The 26,348-nt window shown below is 44.8% G+C and overlaps 1 protein-coding gene across 13 annotated transcripts in view; it reads left to right on the top strand.

The window, feature by feature from the left end:
* Window positions 1–1,284: 1,284 nt before the first annotated feature.
* EIF4G3 (eukaryotic translation initiation factor 4 gamma 3) overlaps window positions 1,285–26,348 on the top strand; it is a 466,091-nt gene continuing 441,027 nt past the window's right edge. For 10 of the 13 annotated variants that reach the window (XM_039509520.1, XM_039509526.1, XM_039509519.1 and 7 more), the window contains exon 1: window positions 1,285–1,596. In XM_039509520.1, coding sequence (XP_039365454.1) covers window positions 1,418–1,596 — 179 coding nt within the window. In that variant the 5' untranslated portion in view covers window positions 1,285–1,417. The remainder of the gene's footprint in view (window positions 1,597–26,348) is intronic. The other 3 variants (XM_039509523.1, XM_039509522.1, XM_039509521.1) reach the window with 1 other exon arrangement.

Raw genomic sequence — 26,348 nt, 5'->3', positions numbered from 1 at the left:
GGGGCCCAGCTGGGGTGGATGAGGCACTGGTTGGTTGGGTGGGGGGATAAGAGGCTCAGCTGCAGAGTGGAAGGGGGGCTGGGTAGGGGCCCAGCTGTAGGGGAAAATGGGGGCCATCTTTGAGGGTTTGGGGGGACTGGTTGGGTCCCAGCTATGAGGGGAAAAGGGTCCAGGGGCAGGGCCGGCTCCAGGCACCATCTTATCAAGCAGGTGCTTGGGGCAGCCACTCTGGAGAGGGGCGGCACCTCCAGGTATTCGGCAGCAATTCGGTGGCGGTTCCTCGCTCTCCCTTGGCGCGAAGGACCTCCCGCTGAATTGCCGCAGAGCGGGGTCAAGGCTTTTTTTGTTTTTTTGGCTGCTTGTGGCGGCAAAACCCCTGGAGCCGGCCCTGTCCAGGGGAAGGGAAAGGGGGTGCTGGTCGCAGCTGAGTTGTAGGGGGGGGAATGGCCCTGCTGCGTGGAGACCCCAGTCCAAGGGCGGGTTTCTTTGGATTTCCCCAGGCCCCCCCTGAGGGCGAGGAGAGTCCACCCGCCCCCCGCCGCTGAGGGCGCCTCGAATCTTTCCGAACAGCCGAGTGTTCACGAAGCGATCCGAGCCTCTCTCGGCCCTGGGGCCGAACGTTTCCGAAGCACCGGACATTCCTTTCCCGAGGATCTCCGAAATGGCCCGACCTCGACGACCCTAATCCCACATTCAATCTTTCCACAATTGCCCGAAGAGTCCCTAGCTGAGGATTTGCGGAGTGACCCGAAGTTTCCCGAGAGCGGCGGAGCCGAGGATTTCCGGAAGGAACCGAAGTGTTTCGAAAGTCCTGAGGCCGAGCGGCTCCGGAAAGGTCCGAAGCTTTCCGAACGCGTCAGGGCCGAGCGGCTCCGGAAAGGTCCGAAGCTTTCCGAACGCGTCAGAGCCGAGCGGCTCCGGAAAGGTCCGAAGCTTTCCGAACGCGTCAGGGCCGAGCGGCTCCGGAAAGGTCCGAAGCTTTCCGAACGCGTCAGGGCCGAGCGGCTCCGGAAAGGTCCGAAGCTTTCCGAACGCGTCAGGGCCGAGCGGCTCCGGAAAGGTCCGAAGGATCCCGAGCGTCCGTCCTGCCGGACTGCTGGAGGCGGCCGCAGCGCCATGTTTGATGCTCCGCTACTTCAGTGAGGAAAATCCGCCGGAATCGCCCGAGAGCCGCCACCGCGAAGGGCGCCGCTTCCCCCGGGGAGGGGGACCGAGATTCCCCGCCGCCGGCGGCCCATGAGCAGCACGGCTTGAGCGGCCCCGCCGGCCCCTCTCCCCGCCCCAGCCCTCCCGGAGGCGCGTTGTCACGGAGACCGGCCGGTGGTGCTGGCCCGCCGGGCTGTCCCCGGCCCGCTCCCCCGGCCCGGCTCCCGCCTGCCCCGCTCCCCGCACGCGGGGGTGGGGGCTGCGCTTTGCGATGAGTTTACCGCAGAAAGCGGCTGTGAAGCCCGGCTCAGCGGCTGCAGCGGCGGCGGGGACTGGCCCCGGGAGCGGGGCGGCGGCGGCAGCGGGGCCGCCTCCCCCCCCGGCTCCCCCTCACCCGGCGCCGCCTCCTCACCCCAACATCAGGGCCTTACAGACCCAACCGCCCCAACAGTATCCTTTACACCGGCAGCCCCCTTCCGGGCTGAGCCCCCTACAGGGAGCGGGGGGTGGCGGGAGCTGAGCCCCCATAGAGAGGGGGGTGTGTAGGGGCCGGGCCCCCTCATATAGCCAGGTATGGGGGCAGGCCGCCACTCACAGGGGGCGGGAACTGCAATCCCTAACCTGTATACGTGAGTGGGGCTTCCTTCAGGGTTGGGCTTGTACCCCAAAGTATATAAGGATTGAGGGCTGAACCCCCTTTTTGTGGAGAGAAGGGGGGCTGAGGGGGCTCTGTATATATGGATAGAATGGGGGTTTCACCCTTGCTTGTGCAGATGGGGTTGCATGCACTTACTTTTGTGGGAGGGATGGGGGCTTTTATCCCCTACTGTTTCAGTGGTAGTGAGGGGCCTATATCTTTTCATATCTAGAGAACTGGGGGATTACACCTACTGATAGTGGTATTGTGAGAAGGGGGTCATAGCCCCCTCTACTTTAAATAGAGAATGCAGTGTGAGATATACCCATCTCTTCATGGAGCGAGCTAATGGGGCTTCGTCCCCTTCTTGTGAGGAATTAGGGATGGCTACAACCTTTGCCCTCAAAGTAGATGTAGTGCAAATAATAAATGTCAGTTGTGCAGTGAAGTGTATAGGGTCATGTTGAGGTAAGTGGGTGGTTGTTTTTTTAAATTACGGTGAAGAGAGAGCCCAGCTCCATTTTTTAAATTTTGATGGTTATTTGTAGTGGAAGTGAATCTAATGTGGAAATGTCACACTAGGCACCTTTATCTGTAAAGCAGCTTGTGGTGGGAAGAGGAAATTTTCAATAAGAAACCCACCAAAAATGTTAGTACTTTAAGGAAAGGCCAGTGCTTCTTTCAATGAATGTTTTAAAGGTCTTTAATTCTCTGCAAGTGGGCCTGAAGTCTGGAGGTAAATACTGCAGAGATCAGCAGAAGGGTAGTGAGTCTGTTTATGTATATACATGTTTTATGCTTCTAGTGTTGGACAGCATCTCTGAAAAGTTGTTGATTTTTTTTTCAGTGACTTTTGGGAGGGTATGAAGAGAGATCCCCATTGAAAATCAGTGGAAGTGAAATTATAAGTCTATCAATATGTTAACCTTACAGTTTCATGCACTAAAATGACTGTATTGGTGGTTGTCAGCTAGAAGTGTTAGTTTTGCTTTGTGTCAGTGCTAATGCTTATTTTTTAAATAAGGAAATGCAGAATATTTTTATAAAGAGGTCAATCTAAGAGCTGTATAATGTGTACACAAAGAACATATTTCTTATACAGTGTATAATGGGTTTATTGCTCTTACTTTCATTTTGAGGTGAGAAAATCAAGGCCTTTCATAATCTGTTAGGCCCACTGTTTTTTTGAGCTTCTAGAGTCATTCTTGCTGCTAACCACAAATATTTTTTTAAATCAAGAGACTGTTGACGATATAGATCCGTTTGGGTCAAAATGAAGTCTTTAGAGACTTAAGAGTGGTAACTGAAGGGTGAACTCTACCTTTTTCCTAGTATTTTTGGCTAGCTTGTAATATGCTGCAATTTTTAAAAGTACTTACTGAATAGTGAGAATGACTTGTATGTTTTTTTCCTAAGTAAGCATGGCAGTGATACCTAAAACTATTGCTTGGGGGAACTTGCTTAGTTTTAAGTGATGTGCCAAATGTTGCGGTGGGAAAGTTAGCTAGCTGGCTGGCTTTTACAAATTAAGTCAGTGCTCAACTGAAGGTCTATCCATCAAGGTGCTGGGTTGTCTGAATAGGGTGTTTTTTTAACTTTCCACTTGTTATACAATACTTTTTTGTGTCTTGACAATTAAATGGTTTCTGCTTGCCTGAATGCATGAGGGTGCTAGAGTTTGAAAAGCATTTTCTTTTAAAGTAATCATTAAAACCATCTTTGAGGGATTTCCAACTTCAGTGAATGCTAGTTTAGTGTGGCTTGCAAGATTGGCATATACTTTTGAGGCTAAAACTGGAAAATGCCATCATGTTTGGTAAATTATGTGGTGCTATTTGACCAAAGGAATTTCGTGTGTGTTAGAGGGAGGAGAGTGAATTAATCCTAGAAGGGAGCCTAACGGGTTCACAGCAAGAGTGGTTGATTCTGTCATAAAGGAGCCAATCCAGCATGTCACATCACAGGAAAGTGACTAGGCTCTAAGAACAAGAGACCTAAAAGAAAGAGAAGTGTGAGGTAAATAAGGTGAGTTTAACGTGTAAATCTAGAGGAGGACCAATGGTATGGTTGGATTTTATTATTTATTTTAGTGACTTGATTCTTTTATGAAGACTTTTTTACTTAATAAAATGCCTCAACCTTTAAAGCTATATAAACTGTCTTTGTAATATATACACATGCTCCATTCTCTTTTCCATTTTTCGTTAAATATATTTAGATGTCCCAGATAGTTTTCTCTGAAATCTGGAAGTGTATGTAAATAGTAAATGAAGGCTGTTACCTAGTATAAATTGTAATGTGATTGTGAATATTTTTGGAGAGAATTTTTTGGAGGGCAGTTCCTCAGAAACTTACTGAAATGCATTTTTATTTTTAGTGCTGTTTGTTTTTTAATATTTTTATGACATCAAGAGAGCATTGCCCTACAGCAGATAAGTTCCAGCTGCAAGTGTCCTCCTGGCAGCATGGGGTGAGCTGCATATGGCAAGGTCCTTGTTTGCTCCCCAACACAATAAAGGGATTGATTTATTTGTTGATGCAAATGGTCAGTATGCTATACATCGATAGTACTGTTGAGGATCTGAATCAGTTTTGCAAAGCTGAAATTGAACTTAAAAGGTTAATTCTGTGTCCTTGTGCCTTCGGTAATATATATATATATATATATGCATCTCTAACATTTCTTATACTCTGTTAATTTAATTAATAATAGTTATCTGTACACTTTAACTGTAAGAATAGAAAGGACTGTATAGGAGGAGAGCTGGTGTCCATCCACTCCATGTGTATTTGCAGAAAAGAATGAAAAGTGAGACATGATCTGAGGGATTGGGGGTGGGGGGAGAGGAGAGGGGAATTTTTTAAAAAGGAAAGTGAAACTGAATAGTGACAGATGTAAAGAACAGAAGTGTTTCTAATGGGGTTCCAGTCTGTTGTCCAGCATGTTGAATAGGAAGTTATTTTTGTGACTACTGCAAAACAGATGAGCTCTGAAAAACTATCTTAACATGTAATGATTTAAAGGGTTAACTGGTGTCCATAAGAAGAACTACTGCAATAATTTTGTGGCTCCAGTAGTAGCATGTGTCTTAAGTCAAACCTGTATTTTCAAATGAAGAATGTTCTATTTGAGAGTTATCAATCAAACAAAGCATCTAAGTGAAATTAACTCTCAAATGTGGAAAACGTACTAATATTTTGAAAGGTGTGTATGTGTATCACTGCAGAGTGACATAATATGGAATGTAAATGAATTAAACCCAGATTTCTGACCACTGGCTTTCTCTGCACTGGCATTAAGCTTTCAAATTACCTATAAGAAATTGGATTTAGTTGAACTCCGTTTGTCTATAGTAAGGGTTGGTCTATGCTGAAAAGTTACATTAGTATAGCTTAGTATCAGAGGGGTAGCCGTGTTAGTCTGGATCTGTAAAAGCAACAAAGAATCCTGTGGCACCTTATAGACTAACAGACGTTTTGCAGCATGAGCTTTCGTGGGTGAATACCCACTTCTTCGGATGCAATCTCTCTGAGGTGTGAAAAATCCACAGCCCTGAGAGAGAACTTAAACCAACCTAACCCCTGGTGTAGACAGTGCTAGGTTCTTCTATTGACCTAGCTGCTGCCTCTCAGGAAGGTGGATTAACAGCCCCTTCCTTCACTGTAGCGAGTGCCTATGTTGAAGTGCAACAGCAGCTGCAGTGCTTCAATATAAACACTCACTACAGCAGTGGGTGGGGCTCTCCTGTCCCTACAGCTAATTCATCTCCCTGAGAGGCGGTAGCTTGGTGTTGCTGGAAAAACCTAGTGCAGTGTACACCAGAGGTTAGGTTGGCATAGCTATGTCTGTCAGGGGTGTGGATTTTTCACTTCCCTGGGAGACGCAGCTATGCCAATGTAATTTTTCAGTGTAGACCAGCCCTAAGATTCCTTACGTGAAGGTATGCATCAGACTGCAAGCTCACCATGGATCTTGTATTTCAGTTTAATAGAACTTCTAATATGTATTAACTAAAGAGTGTGTTTCCTTTCATACTGACCCTTGTACACTCATCTCTAATGAGTTTGAAAACTTGAGAATTTTTGGCATGTTATTGTTATACTTTACTAGGTACTTTACTTTGCTGTTGTATGAGTGTCATTTGTAAAGCGTAAAAAAGCAGAAAATGACTGAAAACGTAAATATTGGACAGTCTGCAAATCCCAATGATGATTGAAGCTGGTGATGATCTAAAAAGCCCCTCTCTGCTAAGCTTATAGCTATTTTCCATTGCTTCACACTGACTCAACAGACGTTCTAGGCTTCAGAGTTGCACAGAGTGACAATCCCGGAATCTTATTATATAGCTAATTAAATTACTTTTTGAGTCTTTAAAAGAAATGTCTATATATTATGAATAAATTTTGTTGATCAGTATAATTAGATCATCAGTTTCTTCCCAGCACCAGCCTGGACATCAGCAAATAGTGCCTTATAAAGTACAAATGGATTGATTTGTACTGAACTTTAATAAAATTGCATATTTGCTTAAAGTTTATAATGCTGGCTCTTTGGGATTAATTAAATACTGTACTTTAGAGCCAAATTACAGCCATCCTGAGTTCCCGTGGTGGTGTGAGTGTTTTTTTTTTTTTTTTTTCAAACTTGTTTGTATTTGGAATCAATTCAACTTTATGGTAGCTGGTGGTCTCAAAGGAGGCAACAATAAACTTCCAACCCTGATATTCTGTGATTCTATTCTATGATTCTATGAAACTTGATCTTAGTTTATCACTTTATAACTGTTGCAGAGTGAGACTGGGCATATCTTGACATGGTTATTTTCAGGGTTATTGTAGCAAGGCAGCTGCAGCTTGTTTTGGGGTGGGGTTATTGATTTTTTTTTTTTTAATTCTGTTTCTGTGGTAAGAGACTGCAGGCATTTGAGCATAGATGAGGCTGGAGAGGAGACTTTTAGGATTTTTTTTTTATAGTGCCATTACTGTAGCGGCAAAGGGTATGTCTACACTATGAAATTAGGTCAATTTAATAGAAGTCGATTTTTTAGAAATCTCTTTGATACAGTCGATTGTGTGTGTCCAAGCAGGCACAGAGAGCACTGATTGGTTGGGAGGCACATGGTCCCAGGATCATCACAGCATCCTTCAGAACTAAAATGAAGAGGATTAAGCCTCAGAAGGATTCTCCAGATCCGCTGGCCAGACACCATCAGTAACATCCACCTCTTGGAGAGGACCCATCAACTCCCAGCAGAGGAAGAAATTAGAAGGAGAAGGTGGGGCTGGATAGGACATACACTACGCAAGCAGCCAACCAACATCACCAGACAGGCACTGCAGTGGAACCCCCAAGGCAAGCGGAAAAGAGGCCGCCCAAGAAATACCTGGCGACGCGACCTTCAGGTTGATAGCAAAAAAATGGGCTATACCTGGAACCAGCTAGAGCGAATGGCCCAGGATAGAAGACTATGGAGATCTGTTGTTGGCGGCCCATACCCCGGTTGGGGTGACGGGCATGAATGAATGAATGAGTTCCCGTGGTGGTGTGAGTGTTTTTTTTTTTTTTTCAAACTTGTTTGTATTTGGAATCAATTCAACTTTATGGTAGCTGGTGGTCTCAAAGGAGGCAACAATAAACTTCCAACCCTGATATTCTGTGATTCTATTCTATGATTCTATGAAACTTGATCTTAGTTTATCACTTTAACTGTTGCAGAGTGAGACTGGGCATATCTTGACATGGTTATTTTCAGGGTTATTGTAGCAAGGCAGCTGCAGCTTGTTTTGGGGTGGGGTTATTGATTTTTTTTTTTTAATTCTGTTTCTGTGGTAAGAGACTGCAGGCATTTGAGCATAGATGAGGCTGGAGAGGAGACTTTTAGGATTTTTTTTTTATAGTGCCATTACTGTAGCGGCAAAGGGTATGTCTACACTATGAAATTAGGTCAATTTAATAGAAGTCGATTTTTTAGAAATCTCTTTGATACAGTCGATTGTGTGTGTCCCCACTAAGCGCATTAAGTCGGCGGAGTGCGTCCATAGTACCGAGGGTAGCGTCGACTTTAGGAGAGTTGCACTGTGGGTAGCTATCCCACAGTTCCCGCAGTCTCCACCGCCCATTGGAATTCTGGGTTGAGCTCCCAATGCTTGATGGGGGCAAAAACGTTGTGGGTGGTTCTGGGTACATGTCAGGCCTCTCTCCGTGAAAGCAACGGCAAACAATCGTTTCTCTCCTTTTTTCCTGGGTTACCCATGCAGACGGCATACCACCACAAGCATGGAGCCCGCTCAGCTCACGGTCACCATACGACTCCTGGGTGCTGCTGGCAGACGCAGTACTGCATTGCTACACAGCAGCATCTCCTTGCCTTGCCTTGCCGGCAGCAGATGGTGCAATACGACTGTTAACCACCATTGTCTCGTGGGTGCTCCTAGCCGACCTCGGTGAGGTCAATTGAGGGTGCCTGGGCAGACATGGGAGTGACTCTAGGTCATTCTCTTCTTTAAGTTTCATCTAATGGAGATTCAGTCCTGCCTGGAATATCATGCGAGCGGGAGGCTTTTGCCTCAGGCTGCTCTCCCAGCCGGTAGCATTGCGTGATCGCTCCTACCCCAGCCTACCCCTAGATCCCATGGCTTGTGAAGCCTGGACAGTAGTAAGGAGCAGTTCAACTATAGGCTGAGCAAGTGCAGAATGGTGGTAGAATGTGCCTTTGGCTATTTAAAAGCGCGCTGGTGCTGTTTGCTGACTAGGCTGTTTGTGATTAGAAGAGCACAGCAAGGCGTGCCGCGCATCACAAAGGCTTTGAAAACCAGTTTCATGACTGGCCAGGCTTCGGTGTGACAGTTGTGTGTGTTTCTCCTTGATGAAAACCCACCCCCTTTGTTGATTTTAATTCCCTGTAAGCCAACCCTGTAAGCCATGTCGTCAGTTGCTCTTCCCTCCGTGAAAGCAATGGCAGACAACCGATTTGTGCCTTTTTTTCCTGCACAGGCGCCATACCACGGCAAACGTGGAGCCCGCTCAGATCACTGCAGCAGTTACGAGCGCTGTAAACACCACACGCGTTATCCTGCAGTATATGCAACACTAGAAACTTCAACAGCAGGCAAGGAGGCGACGGCAGTGCGGTGATGAGAGTGATGAAGACATGGACACAGACTTCTCTCAAAGCACAGGCCCTGGCAATTTGGACATCATGGTGGTAATGGGGCAGGTTTATGCTGTAGAATGCTGATTCTGGCCCCGGGAAAAAAGCACCGAGTGGTGGGACTGCCTAGTGTTGCAGGCCTGGGAAGATTCCCAATGGCTGCGAAACTTTCGAATGCGTAAGGGCATTTTCATGGAACTTTGACTTGCTTTCCCTGTCCTGAAGTACAAGAATACCAAGATGAGAGCAGCCTTCACAGTTCACAAGCGAGTGGTGATAGCCCTGTGGAAGCTTGCAATGCCAGACAGCTACTGGTCAGTCGGGAATCAGTTTGGAGTGGGCATATCTACTGTGGGGGCTGCTGTGATCCCAGTAGCCAACGCGGTCACTGAGCTGCTGCTATCAAGGGTAGTGACTCTGGGAAATGTGCAGGTCATAGTGTATGGCTTTGCTGCAATGGGATTCCCTAACTCTGGTGGGGTGATAGACGGAACGCATATTCCTATCTTGGGACCGGAGCACCAAGGCAGTCAGTACATAAACCAAAAGGGGTACTTTTTCAATGGTGCTGCAAGCACTGGTGGATCACAAGGGACTTTTCACCAACATCAACGTGGGATGGCCGGGAAAGGTACATGATGCTTGCATCTTTAGGAACTCTGGTCTGTGTGAATGGCTGCAGCATGGGACTTACTTTCCAGACCAGAAAATAACAGTTGGGGATGTTGAAATGCCTATAGTTAGGCTGGGTCCCCAAGGATATCCCTTAATGCCAGGGCTCATGAAGCCATATACAGGCAGCCTGGACAGTAGTCAGGGGCTGTTCAGCTATAGGCTGAGCAAGTACAGAATGGTGGTAGAATGTGCATTTGGACATTTAAAAGCGCGCTGGTGCAGTTTACTGACTCGGTTAGACCTCAGCAAAACCAATATTCCCATAGTTATTACTGCTTGCTGTGTGCCCCACAATATCTGAGAGAGCAAGGGGGAAGTGTTTATGGTGGTGTGGGAGGTTGAAGCAAATCACCTGGCTGCTGATTACGCGCAGCCAGACACCAGGGCGGTTAGAAGAGCACAGCATGGCGCACTGCGCATCAGAGAAGCTTTGAAAACCAGTTTCATGACTGGCCAGGCTACGGTGTGAGAGTTCTGTTTGTTTCTCCTTCATGAAAACCCACCCCCTTAGTTCACTCTACTTCCCTGTAAGTTACCGCCCTCCTCTCCCCCCTTTGATCACCACTTGCAGAGGCAATAAAGTCACTGTTTCAAATTCATGCATTCTTTATTAATTAGTCACACAAATGGGGGGATAACTGCAAAGGTAGCCCAGTGGGGTGGTGGAGGAGGGAAGGACAAGGCCACACTGCACTTCAAAACTTATTGAATGCTAGCTTTCTGTTGCTTGGGCAGTCTGGGTGAGGAGGATATGGAACTTGGGGAGGAGTGCAGTTGGTTAAACAGGGGCTGCAGCGGCGGTCTGTGCTCCTGCTGCCTTTCCTGCGCCTCAACAATACACCAGAGAATATCAATTTGATCCTCCAGTAGCCTGAGCATTGCTTCCTGCCTCCTCGCAGCACACTGACGCCACTTATCATCTTGATCCCGCCACCTGTCCTCGCTTTCATTTTGTGCTTTCCTGCACTCTGACAGTGCCTTTCTCCACGCATTCTGCTGGGCTCTTTCACTGTGGGAGGACTGCATGAGCTCAGAGAACAATTCATAGCGAGTGCATTTTTTTCGCCTTCTAATCTTCACTAGCCTCTGGGATGGAGATGATACAGGGAGCGTTGAAGCATTTGCAGCTGCGGGAGGAAAAAAAGGAAGAGGAGTATTTAAAAAGACACATTTAAGAGAACAATGGGTAGACTCTTTCATGGTGAACCAAGCTATTAACATTACATAGCATGTGTGCTTTCTTTACAAGATTGCATTTTGCCTCTTATATTGAGGGCCTGCCGGTTTGGTGTGAAAGATAATACACGCAGGGCCGGCGGGCAACAGAATTCGGCTTGCAGGCAGGCATGGTAAGCCACAGTCTTTTGGCTTCTTTAACCTTCATAACATGTGGGAATGGTTTCAAACAGCAGCGCCCTCATTTCTCATACCAAGCACCTGTTGGATTGGCCATTTAAAATAGGTTGGCTGTTTAAAAGGAGGGGCGGCAGTTTTCGGTTTAGCGTGCAGCACAAACCCAACTACCCCCTCCCCCCGTCCCCAATTCTCTGGGATGATCACTTCACCCCTCCCCCCACCGCATGGCTAACAGCAGGGATGATTTCTGTTCAGCCACAGGCAAACAGCCCAGCAGGAATGGCCACCTCTGAATGTCCCCTTAATAAAATTCCCCTATTTCAACCAGGTGACCCTGAATGATATCACTCTTCTGAGGATAACACAGAGAGATTAAGAACGGATGTTGCTTGAATGCCAGCAAACATCGGGACCATACGCTGCCATGCTTATTATGCAATGTTTCCAGACTACGTGCTACTAGCCTGGCATGGTAAAGTGTCCTACCATGGAGGATGGAATAAGGCTGCCCTCCCCAGAAACCTTTTGCAAAGGCTTTGGGAGTACATCCAGGAGAGCTTCAGTGAGATGTCCCTGGGGGATTTCCATCCCATCCCCATACATGTTAACAGAATTTTCCAGTAGCTGTACTGGCCGCGAATGCATCCCAAGTCTTCAGGGCAAATTAATCATTAAACACGCTTTTAAACCATGTATTATATTTACAAAGGTACACTCATCCGAGGTCCCTTTTCCGCCTTCAAGGTCCCGGAGCCCGCCTTGGGTGGGTTGGGAAGGTACTGCCTTCAGGGTGATAAACAGTTCCTGGCTGTCGGGGAAAACGGTTTCTCTGCTTGCTTGCTGTGCGCTATCTTCAACTTCCTCCTCCTCATCGTCCTCATCCCCAAAATCTGCATTCCTGTTGCGTGGGAATCCGTTGACTGAGTCCACGCACAGGGGTAGTTGTAGGGGCACCCCCTAGAATGGCATGCAGCTCATCATAGAAGCGGCATGTCTGGGGCTCTGACCTGGAGCGGCCGTTTGCCTCTCTGGTTCTTTGATAGGCTTGCCTGAGCTCCTTAAGTTTCACATGGCACTGCTGCGGGTCCCTGTTATAGCCTCTGCCTTTCATGCCCTTGGAGATTTTTTCAAATATTTGGGCATTTCATCTTTTGGAATGGAGGTCTGATAGCACAGATTCCTCTCCCCATCATATCCAATACCTCCCATTTCGGTTCATGCTGGAGCTCTTTTGCGATTCTGGGACTGCATGGTCACCTGTGCTGATGAACTCTGCATGGTCACCTGTGCTGATCAGCTTGCCACGCTGGCGAAAAAGGAAATGAAATTCAAAAGTTCGCGGGGCTTTTCCTGTCTACCTGGCCAGTGCATCTGAGTTGAGAGCGCTGTCCAGAGCTGTCACAATGGAGCACTCTGGGATAGCTCCCAGAGGCCAATACCATCGAATTGCATCCACACTACCCCAAATTCGACCCAGCAAGGTCAATTTCAGCGCTAATCCCCTCGTCGGGGAGGAGTACAGAAATCGATTTTAAGAGCCCTTTAAGTTGACAAAAATGGCTTCGTCATGAGGACGGGTGCAGGGTTAAATCAACCTAACGCTGCTAAATTCGACCTAAACTCGTAGTGTAGACCAGGGCTAAGTGTTTCCCTGGTAAATTAGATCTATATAGCAGGGTCCCTAGTTGACTTCATGGAGTTTTCTGCTTTTTAGTCTTTCTTGGTTATAGAAGCTCTGCTTGGGTTAAATATATACCTATATAATAATTGTTTTCAAAATTCCCATTACAGTGAGAAGGATGTCTCCCAGAGGAGTGCCTTAGAGCAGTGGTCCCCAACTTTTTTCGGGTGGTGGGCGCCGGACGACGAGCCACCGAGGACCGTGGCCGGCGGACAAGCATCCGCCGAGAAGTGGTAATGTCAAGAGGCTTCGCCCTTGAAATCCCGCTGAAAATCAGCGGCATTTTGGCGGCGATGCCTCTTGATGACGCCGCTTTTCAGCGGCATTTCAGCGGATGCTTGTCTGCCAACTGGTATGCGGGCGCACATAGATGCCCTGGCGGGCACCATGGCACCCTTGGGCACCGTGTTGAGGAGCCCTGCCTTAGAGCATAACTTAAAGATGGCCAGATCAGGCACTGGATTAGTCTGATCTCCTCTGGGAGCTAGTTCCACAGCTAACCCTCCTAACCAGAGAACACTTTTTCTTTGGTACTTACTTGTTTTGTGAGCAGCATTGCCCCAAACTGTTCAGTTGATGGGGCGAGTAGTGGATGAAGTTATAGTCCTTGATGTTACTTACCTGTTGATGGCTTTGGAGATTACGACCAAAGCCTTAAACTGCTGATTGAAGTTGCTTGGAAACCAGTGAAAGGATAAAAAACATGGGTGGTATACTTGTGGCAGCATTTGAGGAGGTGGGCTGTTGCATTGTGCACAAGCTATAGCTTCTGCTTTGCTTTCACGTTCAGCCCAAGGTACAGTGGGTTATAATAATCCCGTGTGAGGTAACCGCCACTGTCCACTGCAAGTCACAGTTGCCTTCAAAGAGGTTTTTTTCACTGCATTGGAACCAGAGATTATATATGTATGTATGGGGGGGGGGTCGTCACTATTTTATTAACCTGGTCTGCACTTGTGACAAAGTGGAAATTTTATGTAATATTTTTATGATGCCTATGTGTCTCTCAAGTTCCTATGTACTTTACATTGCTAACCCAGTGGGTGCAGAAGGGTTAAAAAGCACTCTTGGAGCAGAGCAGGTGACATGAGGTGGTATCACAAGCCTGTGTGGGGCGGAATGAATGGGTCACTAAAGGACTATCTGAAGCTGACCAGCGTCAATGGAGGGACTGCAAAGACAATGGAAACCCTAAAGACTGAGCAGCTGGCTCTTTTCCACTGGAATCTCTGGAGGCAGAACATATGAACTCAGCAAGGGTCTGCAGGAGTGGGACAATGGACTGAGAGTATCAGGTGTCTGGCATGAGAGTTCTCTTTTGGAAGAGACCTGAAGAGCTCTCACCTGGGACAGATGAAAAGCCAGAAAGAGATTCCATGGCAGCTTGGCTGGGTAGAACACTGGTTTGAGTAGAATGGGCTATGTCTAAATAAATAAAAAATAAGGTACATCTCCATATATTTGTCATAGAACTGGAAGGAACCCCGAAAGGTCATCGAGTCCTTCACTAGCCCCCAGATCCCTAAGTGGCCCCCTCAAGAATTGAACTCACAACCCTGGGTTTAGCAGGCTAATGCTAACCTTTATTTCTCTATGCTAGCCTAGGGACTTCGTGATGCTGTGTTTCAGTCAACTAATAAACCCTGCTGTGTTTTGGAAAGACTACCTGGTGTTGCTACAAATACTTTATGAGGTGCATTGGTCCCTGAAGAGTGTAAAAGTGTCTGAGCAGGAGTCTATCTAGGAGGAGTCATTCCTCTCTATTCAGCACTGGTGAGGCCTCATTTGGAGTACTGTGTCCAGTTTTGGGCCCCACACTACAAGAAGGATGTGGATAAAGCTGGATGAGTACAAGTCCATGGGGCCGGATGCACTGCATCCGAGGGTGCTAAAGGAGTTGGCCGATGAGATTGCAGAGCCATTGGCCATTATCTTTGAAAAATCATGGCGATCGGGGGAGGTCCCGGATGACTGGAAAAAAGCTAATGTAGTGCCCATCTTTAAAAAAGGGAAGAAGGAAGATCCAGGGAACTACAGGCCAGTCAGTCTCACCTCAGTCCCTGGAAAAATCATGGAACAGGTCCTCAAGGAATCAATTCTGAACCACTTAAAGGAGGGGAAAGTGATCAGGAACAGTCAGCATGGATTCACCAAGGGCAAATCATGCCTGACTAACCTAATTGCCTTCTATGGTGAGATAACCAGCTGTGTGGATGAGGGGAAAGCAGTGGATGTGCTATTTCTTGAGTTTAGCAAAGCTTTTGATACAGTCTCCCACAGTATTCTTGCCAGCAAGTTAAAGAAGTATGGGCTGGATGAATGGACGGTAAGGTGGATAGAAAACTGGCTAGATGGTCGGGCTCAACGGGTAGTGATCAATGGTTCCATGTTTAGTTGGCAGCCGGTATCAAGTGGAGTGCCCCAAGGGTCGGTGCGAGGGGCCGGTTTTATTCAATATCTTCATTAACGATCTGGAGGATGGTGTGGACTGCACCCTTAGCAAGTTTGCAGATGACACTAAACTGGGAGGAGTGGTTGATACGCTGGAGGGTAGGGACAGGATACAGAGGGACCTAGACAAATTAGAGGATTGGGCGAAAAGAAATATGATGAGGTTCAACAAGGACAAGTGCAGAGTCCTGCACTTAGGACGGAAGAATCCCATGCACTGCTACAGACTAGGGACCGAATGGCTGGGCAGCAGTTCTGCAGAAAAGGACCTAGGAGGTGAAGATGATTTGTTCTTGACTAGAGTGCCTGTAATTTTTCTTCTAGGAATTGTAGAAGAGCTATATCAGCAATACAGGAATTCCTTTGAGAGTAAACCTTGATTGTTTTTTGTATTTTTTAAAACTACAATATTTTCTGTTAAAGAATAACAGTGGCAGGTGAGGTCCGTATCTAGTAGCATTGTAGTAATTAGATTTCATATTTTTGTAAACTTCTGGTTCTTTTGGGTTTGTGTACTATTTAATTTTAAATGATTTCCCTAGTTTTGTTTTGTTTTTGTTTGTTAAAGGTTTATGATATTGAATCAATCATAGTGGTATCTGGATGTAGTACAGAAATTAACAAGAACAGTTATTACATTTTCTTTTTGTGCCAAGTGCTGGTAACAATTCCTGCCTTCTCTTAATGGATGTGTCCTTTGGCTTCAGGCTCAAGTTAAGATAGCTAGATAAATACATATGCCTTGTATTGCTTCCTTTAAAAAGTAAATAAATAAAAATTGTCAAATTCAGGCTCTCTGTGCAAAAAAAGTTAATTTTATAGCTGGGTGAATGCCGTTGCCTGTCCTCTTGGACTTCAGTACTGGAGGTAGTCAGCAAAAGCTTTCTAGTAAAAGCAGCTGCCTTAATGAGCCTTATGGGAAGAGGTGGTGTCAGAGATAGTCCGGTCTCATGCAGTTCAGGGTTTTATAAATGTTAACCAACATCTTGAATGACATGATCCCAGTTTCCTTTTACCAGTGCTGAGTGTGACATTTATGTTTGCTTGGCTCACTTAGGAGGTGGGCAGCTGCATTCTGCAGTAACTAAGGCAGGGGTCGTTTTTGAGAGTTCCAGGAAGAATGCGTCCAGCCAGGAGTTGATAAAAGCATGGGTAACTGGTAAAATCAGCATCAGAAAGATTGCACTCTGTGGGCTAGCTGAAGATAGTAAAAGGCACTTAAAGACTCTTCTGCTGTCTGGGAATCCAAGAACATCAGTGAGGTCTAATGATTGCAGGGAAGCCAAAGGTATAGATGAATTGCACAGTAAAATTTTGGAAGTGTATATGTTTTGACAGAAATATGAGTTGTAGAATTGAGTATTGGCATACAGGGTGTATTGCAGCCCAAAAGTCTGTCCTCATAAATCTATTAAGTAGGAGGATGATGGGATGGAATCGTGAAACACCTCGGGGAGCATGAGAAATTGCCTCTCTTGCCTTCTGGGTTCTCCTTGAAAGGAATGGTTGAAGCCACTGTAAGTTGATCCCATCTAGTTCTATGGCAACTGACTGAGTAAATACTAGCATCTTGAATATGTTATAAATTATCCTAGTAACAACCACAGTTAATTGTTATGGTTGTGCTTTCCTTTCTGCTATGAAAAGAGGATAATTAAGATCCAGGTGGTAATTCAGAATTTATCAGGCTTGTATTTTAGGATCTAGAGCAGGGGTGGGAGAACCTTTTTTTCTATCATTGGCGCACAGAAGAAATCAGTCGTGGGCCACACACATCCCGGTGGGGAGGGGGTGGGGGGCGGAGGCTCTGGACTGGAGGGGAGGCTTGGGGCTTCTTCTAGGTTCCTGGGTGTGGCCAGAAATGAGGGGCTCAGGGTATGGGAATGGGCTGGGGCAGGGGGTTGGGGTGAGGGAGGGCGTGAGGGTTCCGGCTGGGGGTACAGGCTCTGGGGTGGAGCTGGGGATGAGGGGTTTGGGATGAAGGAGAGGGCTCCGGGCTGGGGCAGGAGGTTGGGGTGCAGGGTCTGGGAGGGAGTTAGGGTACGGCAGGGGGTTTGGGGTGCAGGGTCCGGCTGGGTGGCGCTTACCTGAGGTGGCTCCTGGTCGGTGGTGCAGCGGGGCTAAGGCAGGCTCCCTGTCTGCCCTGGCCCTGCGCTGCTCCCGGAAGTGGCCAGCATGTCTGGCCCCTAGGCAGAGGGGCAGCCAGGGGGTTCTGTGCGGTTGAGGGATCTGTCCAAGTCTCCTTTATGACTGTTACGATGTAATTGTAGTGAACATAGCCGGTATGTACAGTTTAAAATTAATCTGCATTATTGAGACATCTTGAACTTTTCACTGGAAGGTAAATCCGCAAATGTTTTGTTCCCCCCTCGTCTATTTAATTGTCTTCATTGTGTTTTCAGGTCTGACAGACCTGCTTACAACTCAGAAAGAATGCTGAAAATACCCTTTAGAAAGGGTGACAAGTTAGAAACTCTCATTCCTTCTTTTCTGCTCCTATTTAGACTGTAAGTTTGTCTTAAGATGTTCAGTACCAAATTCAGTTCCAGGAAACCAGGGTATATGTACACTCTTCAAAACCCTCCCTCCCATCTCTGCCCCATGTTTACCTTGATCATGTGGAAGGTTGCTAAATTGTCATTGATGTACAGTGTAGTCTTAAGGCATGGTTACACTAGAGAGTGTAGTGGCACGGCTGCACCAATGCCGCTGAACTGTTGTAAGCTCTCTAATGTAGCTGCTCTAAGCCGACGGGCGAGAGCTCTCCTGTTGGCTTAACTATTCCAGCCCCTGCAAGCAGCAGAAGCAATGTTGGTGGGAGAAGCTCTCCCACTGATACAGCGCTGTCCACACCTTGCTTATGTTGATGTGACTTACATTACTCAGGGGGGCGATTTATTCACACCCTGAGTGACACAAGTTATGCTGACATAAGCTGTAGTGTAGAGGCTATGTCTATACTTGAGACCTTACAGCGGTGCAGCTGTAAGGCTCCCACCTAGCTGCTCTATGCCGATGGGAGCGAGCTCTCCTGTCTGCATAATTAAACCACTCCCCAACTAGTGGTGGTAGCTATGTTGGTGGGAGAAGCTCTGTGTGACTTGAAAGCTTGTCTCTCTCACCAACAGAAATTGATCCAGCAGGAGATACCACCCCCTTGTCTCCAATATGGTTTAGTTGTAGCCCTATTGATTCCAGCCCTAACTCATTTAGGCATTTTTCAGAATCCCACTTCAAATTCCTTATAGCTTGAAGAACTTGGATTCAGTTGATTTTATGATAACTATTTTTAGATACAATGCTGGTTTTAGGGCTTCTCAAAACACTAAGTTGTACTGATTTCACTTAGATTGGCTTAAAAACTAATGTAGTTAAACTGATGCAAATTTTATTTGGAAGCTCATATCAGTTTAAAACTAGCTTTGATGGTTTGATTTGTGCCTGTAAATTTCTTGTTGCAAATGAAACCAATATAAGCCAGATTCAAATTCATATCAGCATGTCCACATACTTTGTTGCACTTGTTTAACTTAGCCCTGATCTACATTGGGTGGGGGGGGGGGTAATCAAAGTTGTGCAACTTCAGCTATGTGAATAACGTAGCTGAAGTTGACGTACTTAGATCAGCTTACCGTGGTGTCTTCACCACGGTGAGTCAACTGCTGCCGCTTCTCCGTCGACTCTGGTTGCGCTTCTCACAGTGCTGGAGTACGGGAGTCGTTGAGAGAGGGCGCTAGACTAGACGCAATAAATCGATCCCTGCTGGATCGATCTGTGCCTGTCGATCCAGTGTTGCCTTAAAATAACATCTCTAGTTAAACTGGTGTAACTTTGCATGTGGACCAGGTTTTAGGGCTTGTCTTCACTACTGGGAGATTGATGTTTCTGCAATCGATGCAGCGGGGGTCAATTTAGTGGGCTCTAGTGAAGACGTGCTAAATCGATGGCACAGTGCTCTCCGGTACTCCAGCTTATAGACTCGTAGACTCATAGACTTTAGCTTCCCGAGAAGGGTAAGGCAAGTCGACTGAAGAGCATCTCCCATTGATGCAGCACAGTGAAGATACCAAGGTAAGTCGACCTAAGCTATGTCGACTTCAGCTACATTATTCATGTAGCTGGAGTACCCTAACTTAGGTCGACTTACCCTTGTAGTGAAGACAATCCCTTAAATAGCAAACAGGAGTCTGTAGAGACACATTCTCTAATAATTCACATCCAAACTTGTCTAACAAAGCAGTAAAGGAAAAAATGATATATTTGGCATTTTTCCAATCTTTGTGCCTGTGGGAGAATCTTGACTGGCTTGGAAGAAAGGGGGCTTGATGTGCATTGGGGAGACAGTGTTGCATTTTTTTAGCTCTTAATTCAGTTTCTCTAAGGAAATTTGTTTAATTGAAAAAAGACTTTGCAAAGGATGATTACTACAACGCTGTGGCGCAAAATTTATTTCTTGTCAAACAACACATACTCTGAAGATAAATCTTATTAACTTTAGGATTTTGGCGATTGGCAATCATCATAGAAATGTTTGAAACTTAAGGCTGTCTAAATGCAGTTGCACCGGTTTCACTAGATAAAATGCCTTAAATCAGTGAAACTTTGTGTGTAGACTGTATATGTGAACATTAAGGCCTGATCTTTGATTTTCATTTGTATTTTCTGCCAAATGGCTGTGGTAGCAAGTAGCCTGATATATTTTGTTTTAAGCTTCTTGGGCCAGACTTACTTTTGTAAGTGAGTGCATTTATTATTTTATTGTGTTTAACTATACTGTGGTATTTCTTGGGGAATTGCCATGTTAACTTAAGTATAGTAAGTCGTGGATGTTAGCTGATGATCCATTTTATGCATAGTGCACTAGTAAAAATTAATGTGGTACATAATATTAATCTTTTTGCTAAAACATTTGAGGGATTTTGAGATGTGGGGAAAGTGTGTGACTGCCAGTCATGTGGAAATAGACTGAAAACCACTGGCTTAGATTAGCTACAAGGTTCCCACGCCTACTAGCATCTGTGATTGTATATTGCAGTTATTATTTACACACACAGTATGCAGTGCTAATTGTGATAAGGAAATAAAGAAACAGTCCCTGCCCAAAAAATTACAGGTTGATTTTTTTAAAGTGTTTTTAGTATAAGCAGTCTAGCATCTTGCAACTAGAAGATTAAGGAACAATAGATAGCTTTCCTATTGTTACAAAAATGTTTTAATTTTTTTATTAAAAAAAAAACCAGATCTAGTGCCTCTGGGATTCAGAGCACATACCCATAATTGGTCTGGAATGTACTGTTATAGGTAATGGTAATAATTGGAGATTGGTATATCTCCTAGAACTGGAAGGGATCTTGAAAGGTTGAATCCAGCCCCCTGCCTTCACTAGCAGGAGCAATTTTTGCCCCGGATCTGTTGAGTAGATCTGGGTGAATAATGGATTTTTTGGTTTGCTATCAATTCTGAAAAATCAGTTTTGTTTTGTATTGAACTGAAAATGAAATTTTTCAAAAAAAATTGTGAATTGTAGTTGGGGAAAACTTTTACTTGGGTTAAAACACTTCGACCTTACTTGAAAAAATGTTTGTTTTGCTATCGGGGATTTTGACAAAATCAAAAGACTAGATTCACAATATGGCTGGAGGCGAAGGAGGTGGTGGTAGCAGTGCCTCCCTTATAAGCTTTAACCCAATGATTAGGGCACTCTCCAAGGCAGATGGAGTGTTTGAACCTGGGTGTCTGACATCTGGGTTAAAGCTTACAAGGGACGTACCACCACTTCCTTCACTTTTGTCAAATAATAATTGTCAAATAAACATTACTGAAATGTTTTGATTCTTTTTCAATTCAGTCAAAACTTTTTGCAAATTTGTGTAGAATTTTCCATAGTCTCTTGACCTGAAACTGCATTTTTTCATTGAATAAACAATTTGCTGAATATTTGTTCACATAGTTCTAGTCCTCAGGTCAGAGGAGGTGCCTCTTGCTGTGTGTCTGTGTAGATTAATCCAGATTATGTCATGGAAAACTACCATTTGCATTACACTCGCCCCTTGGTTTTCTGAAACTTCAGCCTGCATTGTGCATGCTCCTGAACTTGCCTGCCACTGCCCTAACCACTTAATCAACTTCCTTTTCAAAGCCTGTAATACAACTAGGGCTTCTGATTTTAGATTTTAACCAGTAAACACAGAGAAAACACCTCTGTACAAAAAGAAAGAAATTGGTGTTTATACAATAAACACTGGGAATGGTTACTTGTATCCAAGGGCTTGTATACACAGATCAATAATGTGGAGTATGGAGGTGTGATTTCTAAAGCGCATTAATGTGTTGTGCATTAATTAGTCTGTGTAGACCCTGCTGGTGTGCTCCTAAGAGTCCCTTGTGCACTTTAATGTTGTACTGTTTCAAACAGTTTTACCTTAAAGTACGTTAGGGAATATTACAGTATATACAAGGAGGTTAGAAAACGCCTTATTTTTGGACATCTAGTTAAAACTCAAATTGGTAAAGTAAATAAAAATGTAATGTAATAAACCTTGAAAAACAGAAACCCTAAATACAGTTCAGGAATCTTGATTCCCAGCATTCCACTATTGTCTAGCAAATAGTTGTGAAATCTACTGGCAAAGTGTGTTTTTATGTCCCCTCTTGATTGTTCTGTGGAGGATAACTGTCTTCTAGTACTAGTAGTTATTCCTTTAGCTCAGTCTGGTTAGATTTAATACATTCCCCTCTCTCTTGGTTGTGTTCTGGATCTCATCCTCTCCTTGCATCCTTTACTTCCTTACTACCACTTCTCAAGATTCCCATGGCGCAGAGATTCTAATTCTAGCCAAGGAGAGTTGGATGTAAACTCCTTTTAGAGTCTTTCAGTGTTGCTTTGGCCAGATATGCCTAATTAAAATGAATGCCAGATATCCTTCTGGAGAGCTGAGTACTCAACTTCTGTAGCACTCCTATACCCTTTTGTCTCTGGGAGTGAAACACAAAACTCCATCCCTATTTCTGATGACACCTGGCAGGGAAAGATAACAAATATTCATGCCTGTCTACAACAGAAATGAGAGTCCAAATTGCCTAAACCAGTCTAGCCTCCAGACTTTAAATAACCATCAGGTAGCATTCTGTAAAGTGTATGACTGCCAGAGCTGAAGTCCTGAGTAACTAACTGCACAACAGAATACAAAGGACATATATGTTGGTTGCAGCCCCTTTTGATATTTGTGCAACTGAATGGGTTATCTATGAAATTTTTTGATAGAACTGTGTGTGCATCATATGAGGTTCTCTCATCCCTGTCTCCCTTTCACTTCTGTAGGAGGCAAAGTATAGACAAAGTCTATCAGTTTCTCCAGGTTTGTTTTGGAAATCTCCCCCAGGTGCAGCTGGAGCTAGTATCTACAGTGGGGGAACTAGTATAGGTTGGACATGTGACTCCTTGCTCAGGTCCCCTAGAACTGTGAGCCACTGTGTTACCACTCTGCCTCAGCAAGAGTGAGCCTTGCTGCTACTAAGCTGTGAGTCGGCTCCCTGACCCACCAGCTTGTCTGCCTTGCCAGCAAACTCCTCAGGACTTGTCCTGATCCAAACCTTGCCTTACAGGTACAGTGATCTTCAAGTTCCCAAGAGGCAGCTTTCTGCAGTATCCAGACCCTCTCACTGGACCTTCACAGAAGTTAGCAAGTTTGCTGTTAGTTTGGTTGAGGATTTTACCCTTCAGTCTAATATTGAGCACTGAGATGGTTTTGCAATAAAAGAAGAAGTGTATTTACAAAGAATAGATATTTAAGTGATGATTAAGAATAGAAGAGACAGGTATGGATACAAACAAAACATGCTGTCTAGTGACTAAAACGTAACTTCATCCAGTTGCATCCTGGAGAGCAGTGGTTCTCAGCCAGGAGTACATGTACCCACAGGGGTATGCAGAAGTCTTCCAAGGGGTATTCAACTCATCTAGATCAGTGGTTCTCAACCTGGGGGTTGTAGGATGGGTTTAGGGAGATTTCAAGTACAGGACTGGGATTAGGGGGTAGCAAGATGCTAAATTACATACTTCAGTCCCGGGTGGCAGGGCTCAGGCTTCAGACAAGGCTCACAAGTGAAACAGGCTCAAGTATCACACTGAAATGTAAGTACAATCTATTCCAATTGATTTATTTTATAATTATATGATAAAAATGAGAAAGTTAGCAATTTGTCAGTAATAGTGTGCTGTGACACTTTTGTATTTTTATTTCTGATTTTGTAAGCAAGTAGTTTTTAAGTGAGGTGAAACTTAGGGTATACAAGACAAATCAGACTCCTGAAAGGGATAAAGTAGTCTGGAAAGATTGAGAACTACTGCTCTAGAGCATTACATTTTCTTGTGAAGTTACAATATGAAGTATTAGAGAGACAACAGAAATGTAGCCCAGCGAAACAGTGAGCTCCCAACCACGTGTTTGATATTCATAGTTTATATAGAGATGGAGAATGCAATTTTGAAATGTATGTGTGATATTTTAGGGACCTGGACCCCAAGTAAATAACAGTTGTCTTAATTTGCATTAAAGCAAATGGTTGCAATAAAACCCAACAGCTACGTTATCAAAAATGTTTAGGGATGATAAAATGAATAAAACTGTGTTCTAGTGCAGTGCTGAAGAGCAAAAGTACATGTTGATGTACTTGTTCAAATTCAAAATCTTTGTCAATATTTTGAGTTACTTCTACAAATACTGCAGCATGAGCACCTATATGTTTGGAGTGGTTTCCCAACCATATAACTTAGTTGCCTACTGCAAGTAGGCATAAGGACTGTTGGTAAAACTAGGAGATTCAGCTTCTTTTAAGAGTTCAGGTTGGGAGGGGCCAGGCATTAGTGCCCACACACTGTAGCCTGAATGAAAGGCAAATTAACAATCCATTGTTCAGTGCACAGAAGGTGTTTGGAATAGAACCCTTTGAAAACAGAAGTACTTTATGCGGCTTATTAATGATCTTTAGTTGAAAAAGCAAAAAAGATTATTCCTTTTCTTCTTTGACCTTCATTATATTGCTCTAGAGACTATAACATGGTCATTTTTCAGTTTCTGATGAAACCTAATTTGAGAGTGAGAAACCTTGATAGTGTTAGTAGAATGTTACCTACTGCTTTTCCTTCCACAATGTGAACCTTTGTTTACATAATTTAACCCTATGTTTCTGCTCTAACTAAATGTAAAATTATACAGTTCTCATCTGGTTATGTATTTGCAGTGTAAAATTTGGATTCAAAATTAGCCTTGTGACTGATTTTAAGAAAGTTGTGTAAATTTAAAAAAGTGTGTGAGAGATTTCATATATGAACTAACAAAGGTTACTCTACTGTTGGAATTATTATTTAAGCAGGGTATTACCATGACACTAATTAGATTTAATAAAGGAATGTCTGATTAAAAGTTCAAATAGTATTATACAATTGCTCTAAACATACCTAAAAAGCCTAAATAATAAGCAATTTACTACACCCTAATAACAAAACATTTGATCAAGATATTTACAAACAGGCTAATAGCATGGGTGCTTATCCCATATTGGTTGGCTCCAGCTTGGTCAAGTAGGTATTAGTAATGAAATCTAAGAGTTCACTTGTTTATTAAAGGATATAAAAAAACAATGTCATTGCCAATTACTGACTTCAGCTAAAAGCCAGTTTGAGACAGTTTACCCTTACTTCCAGTCTATAAATCTTATCTAGATTAAATCTCCTTTCTGATGGGCAGGATCCCCTGGGAGAATAACATGAGGGGGAAAGGAGTCCTGGAGAGCTGGCTGTATTTTAAAGAATCCTTGTTGAGGTTACAGGAACAAACCATCCCGATGTGTAGAAAGGATAGTAAATATGGCAGGTGATCAGCTTGGCTTAACAGTGAAATCCTTGCTGATCTTAAACACAAAAAGGAAGCTTACAAGAAGTGGAAGATTGGACAAATGACCAGGGAGATGATAAAAATATTTCTCAGGCATTCAGGAGTGAAATCAAGAAGGCCAAATCACACTTGGAGTTGCAGCTAGCAAGAGATGTTAAGAGTAACAAGAAGGGTTTCTTCAGGTATGTTAGCAACAAGAAGAAAGTCAAAGAAAGTGTTGGCCCCTTACTGAATGAGGGAGGCAACCTAGTGCCAGAGGATGTGGACAAAGCTAATGTACTCAATGCTTTTTTTGTCTCTGTCTTCACAAACAAGGTCAGCTCCCAGACTGCTGCACTGGGCAGCACAGTATGGAGAGGAGGTGACCAGCCCTCTGTGGAGAAAGAGGTGGTTCAGGACTATTTAGAAAAGCTGGATGAGCACAAATCCATGGGGCCGGATGCACTGCATCCGAGGGTGCTAAAGGAGTTGGCGGATGTGATTGCAGAACCATTGGCCATAGAATCATAGATTATTAGGGTTGGAAGGGACCTCAGGAGATCATCTAGTCCAACCCCCTGCTCAAAGCAGGACCAATCCCCAAATGGCCCCCTCAAGGATTGAACTCACAACCCTGGGTTTAGCAGGCCAATGCTCAAACCACTGAGCTATCCCTCCCCCTCATGGCGATCGGGGGAGGTCCCAGATGACTGGAAAAAGGCTAATGTAGTGTCCATCTTTAAAAAAGGGAAGGAGGAGGATCCGGGGAACAACAGGCCAGTCAGCCTCACCTCAGTCCCTGGAAAAATCATGGAGCAGGCCCTCAAGGAATCAATTCTGAAGCACTTAGAGGAGAGGAAAGTGATCAGGAACAGTCAGCATGGAATCAAAAAGGGCAAGTCATGCCTGACTAATCTAATTGCCTTCTATGATGAGATAACTGGCTCTGTGGATGCGGGGAAAGCAGTGGGCATGTTATTCCTTGACTTTAGCAAAGCTTTTGATATGGTCTCCCACAGTATTCTTGCCAGCAAGTTAAAGAAGTCTGGGCTGGAAGAATGGACTATTAGGTGGATAGAAAGTTGGCTACATCATTGGGCTCAATGGGTAGTGATCAATGGCTCCATGTCTGGTTGGCAGCCAGTATCAAGCAGAGTGCCCCATGGGTCAGTCCTGGGGCCGGTTTTATTCAATATCTTCATTAATGATTTGGAGGATGGCATGGATTGCACCCTCAGCAAGTTTGCAGATGACACTAAACTGGGAGGAGCTATAGATATGCTGGAGGGTAGGGATAGGATACAGACGGACCTAGACAAATTAGAGGATTGGGCCAAAAGAAATCTGATGAGGTTCAACAAGGATAAGTGCAGAAT

The sequence above is a fragment of the Mauremys reevesii genome, linkage group 21, assembly GCF_016161935.1.
Source record: "Mauremys reevesii isolate NIE-2019 linkage group 21, ASM1616193v1, whole genome shotgun sequence".
Lineage (NCBI taxonomy): Eukaryota > Metazoa > Chordata > Testudines > Geoemydidae > Mauremys > Mauremys reevesii.
This window is presented reverse-complemented; position numbering and strand designations above follow the sequence as displayed.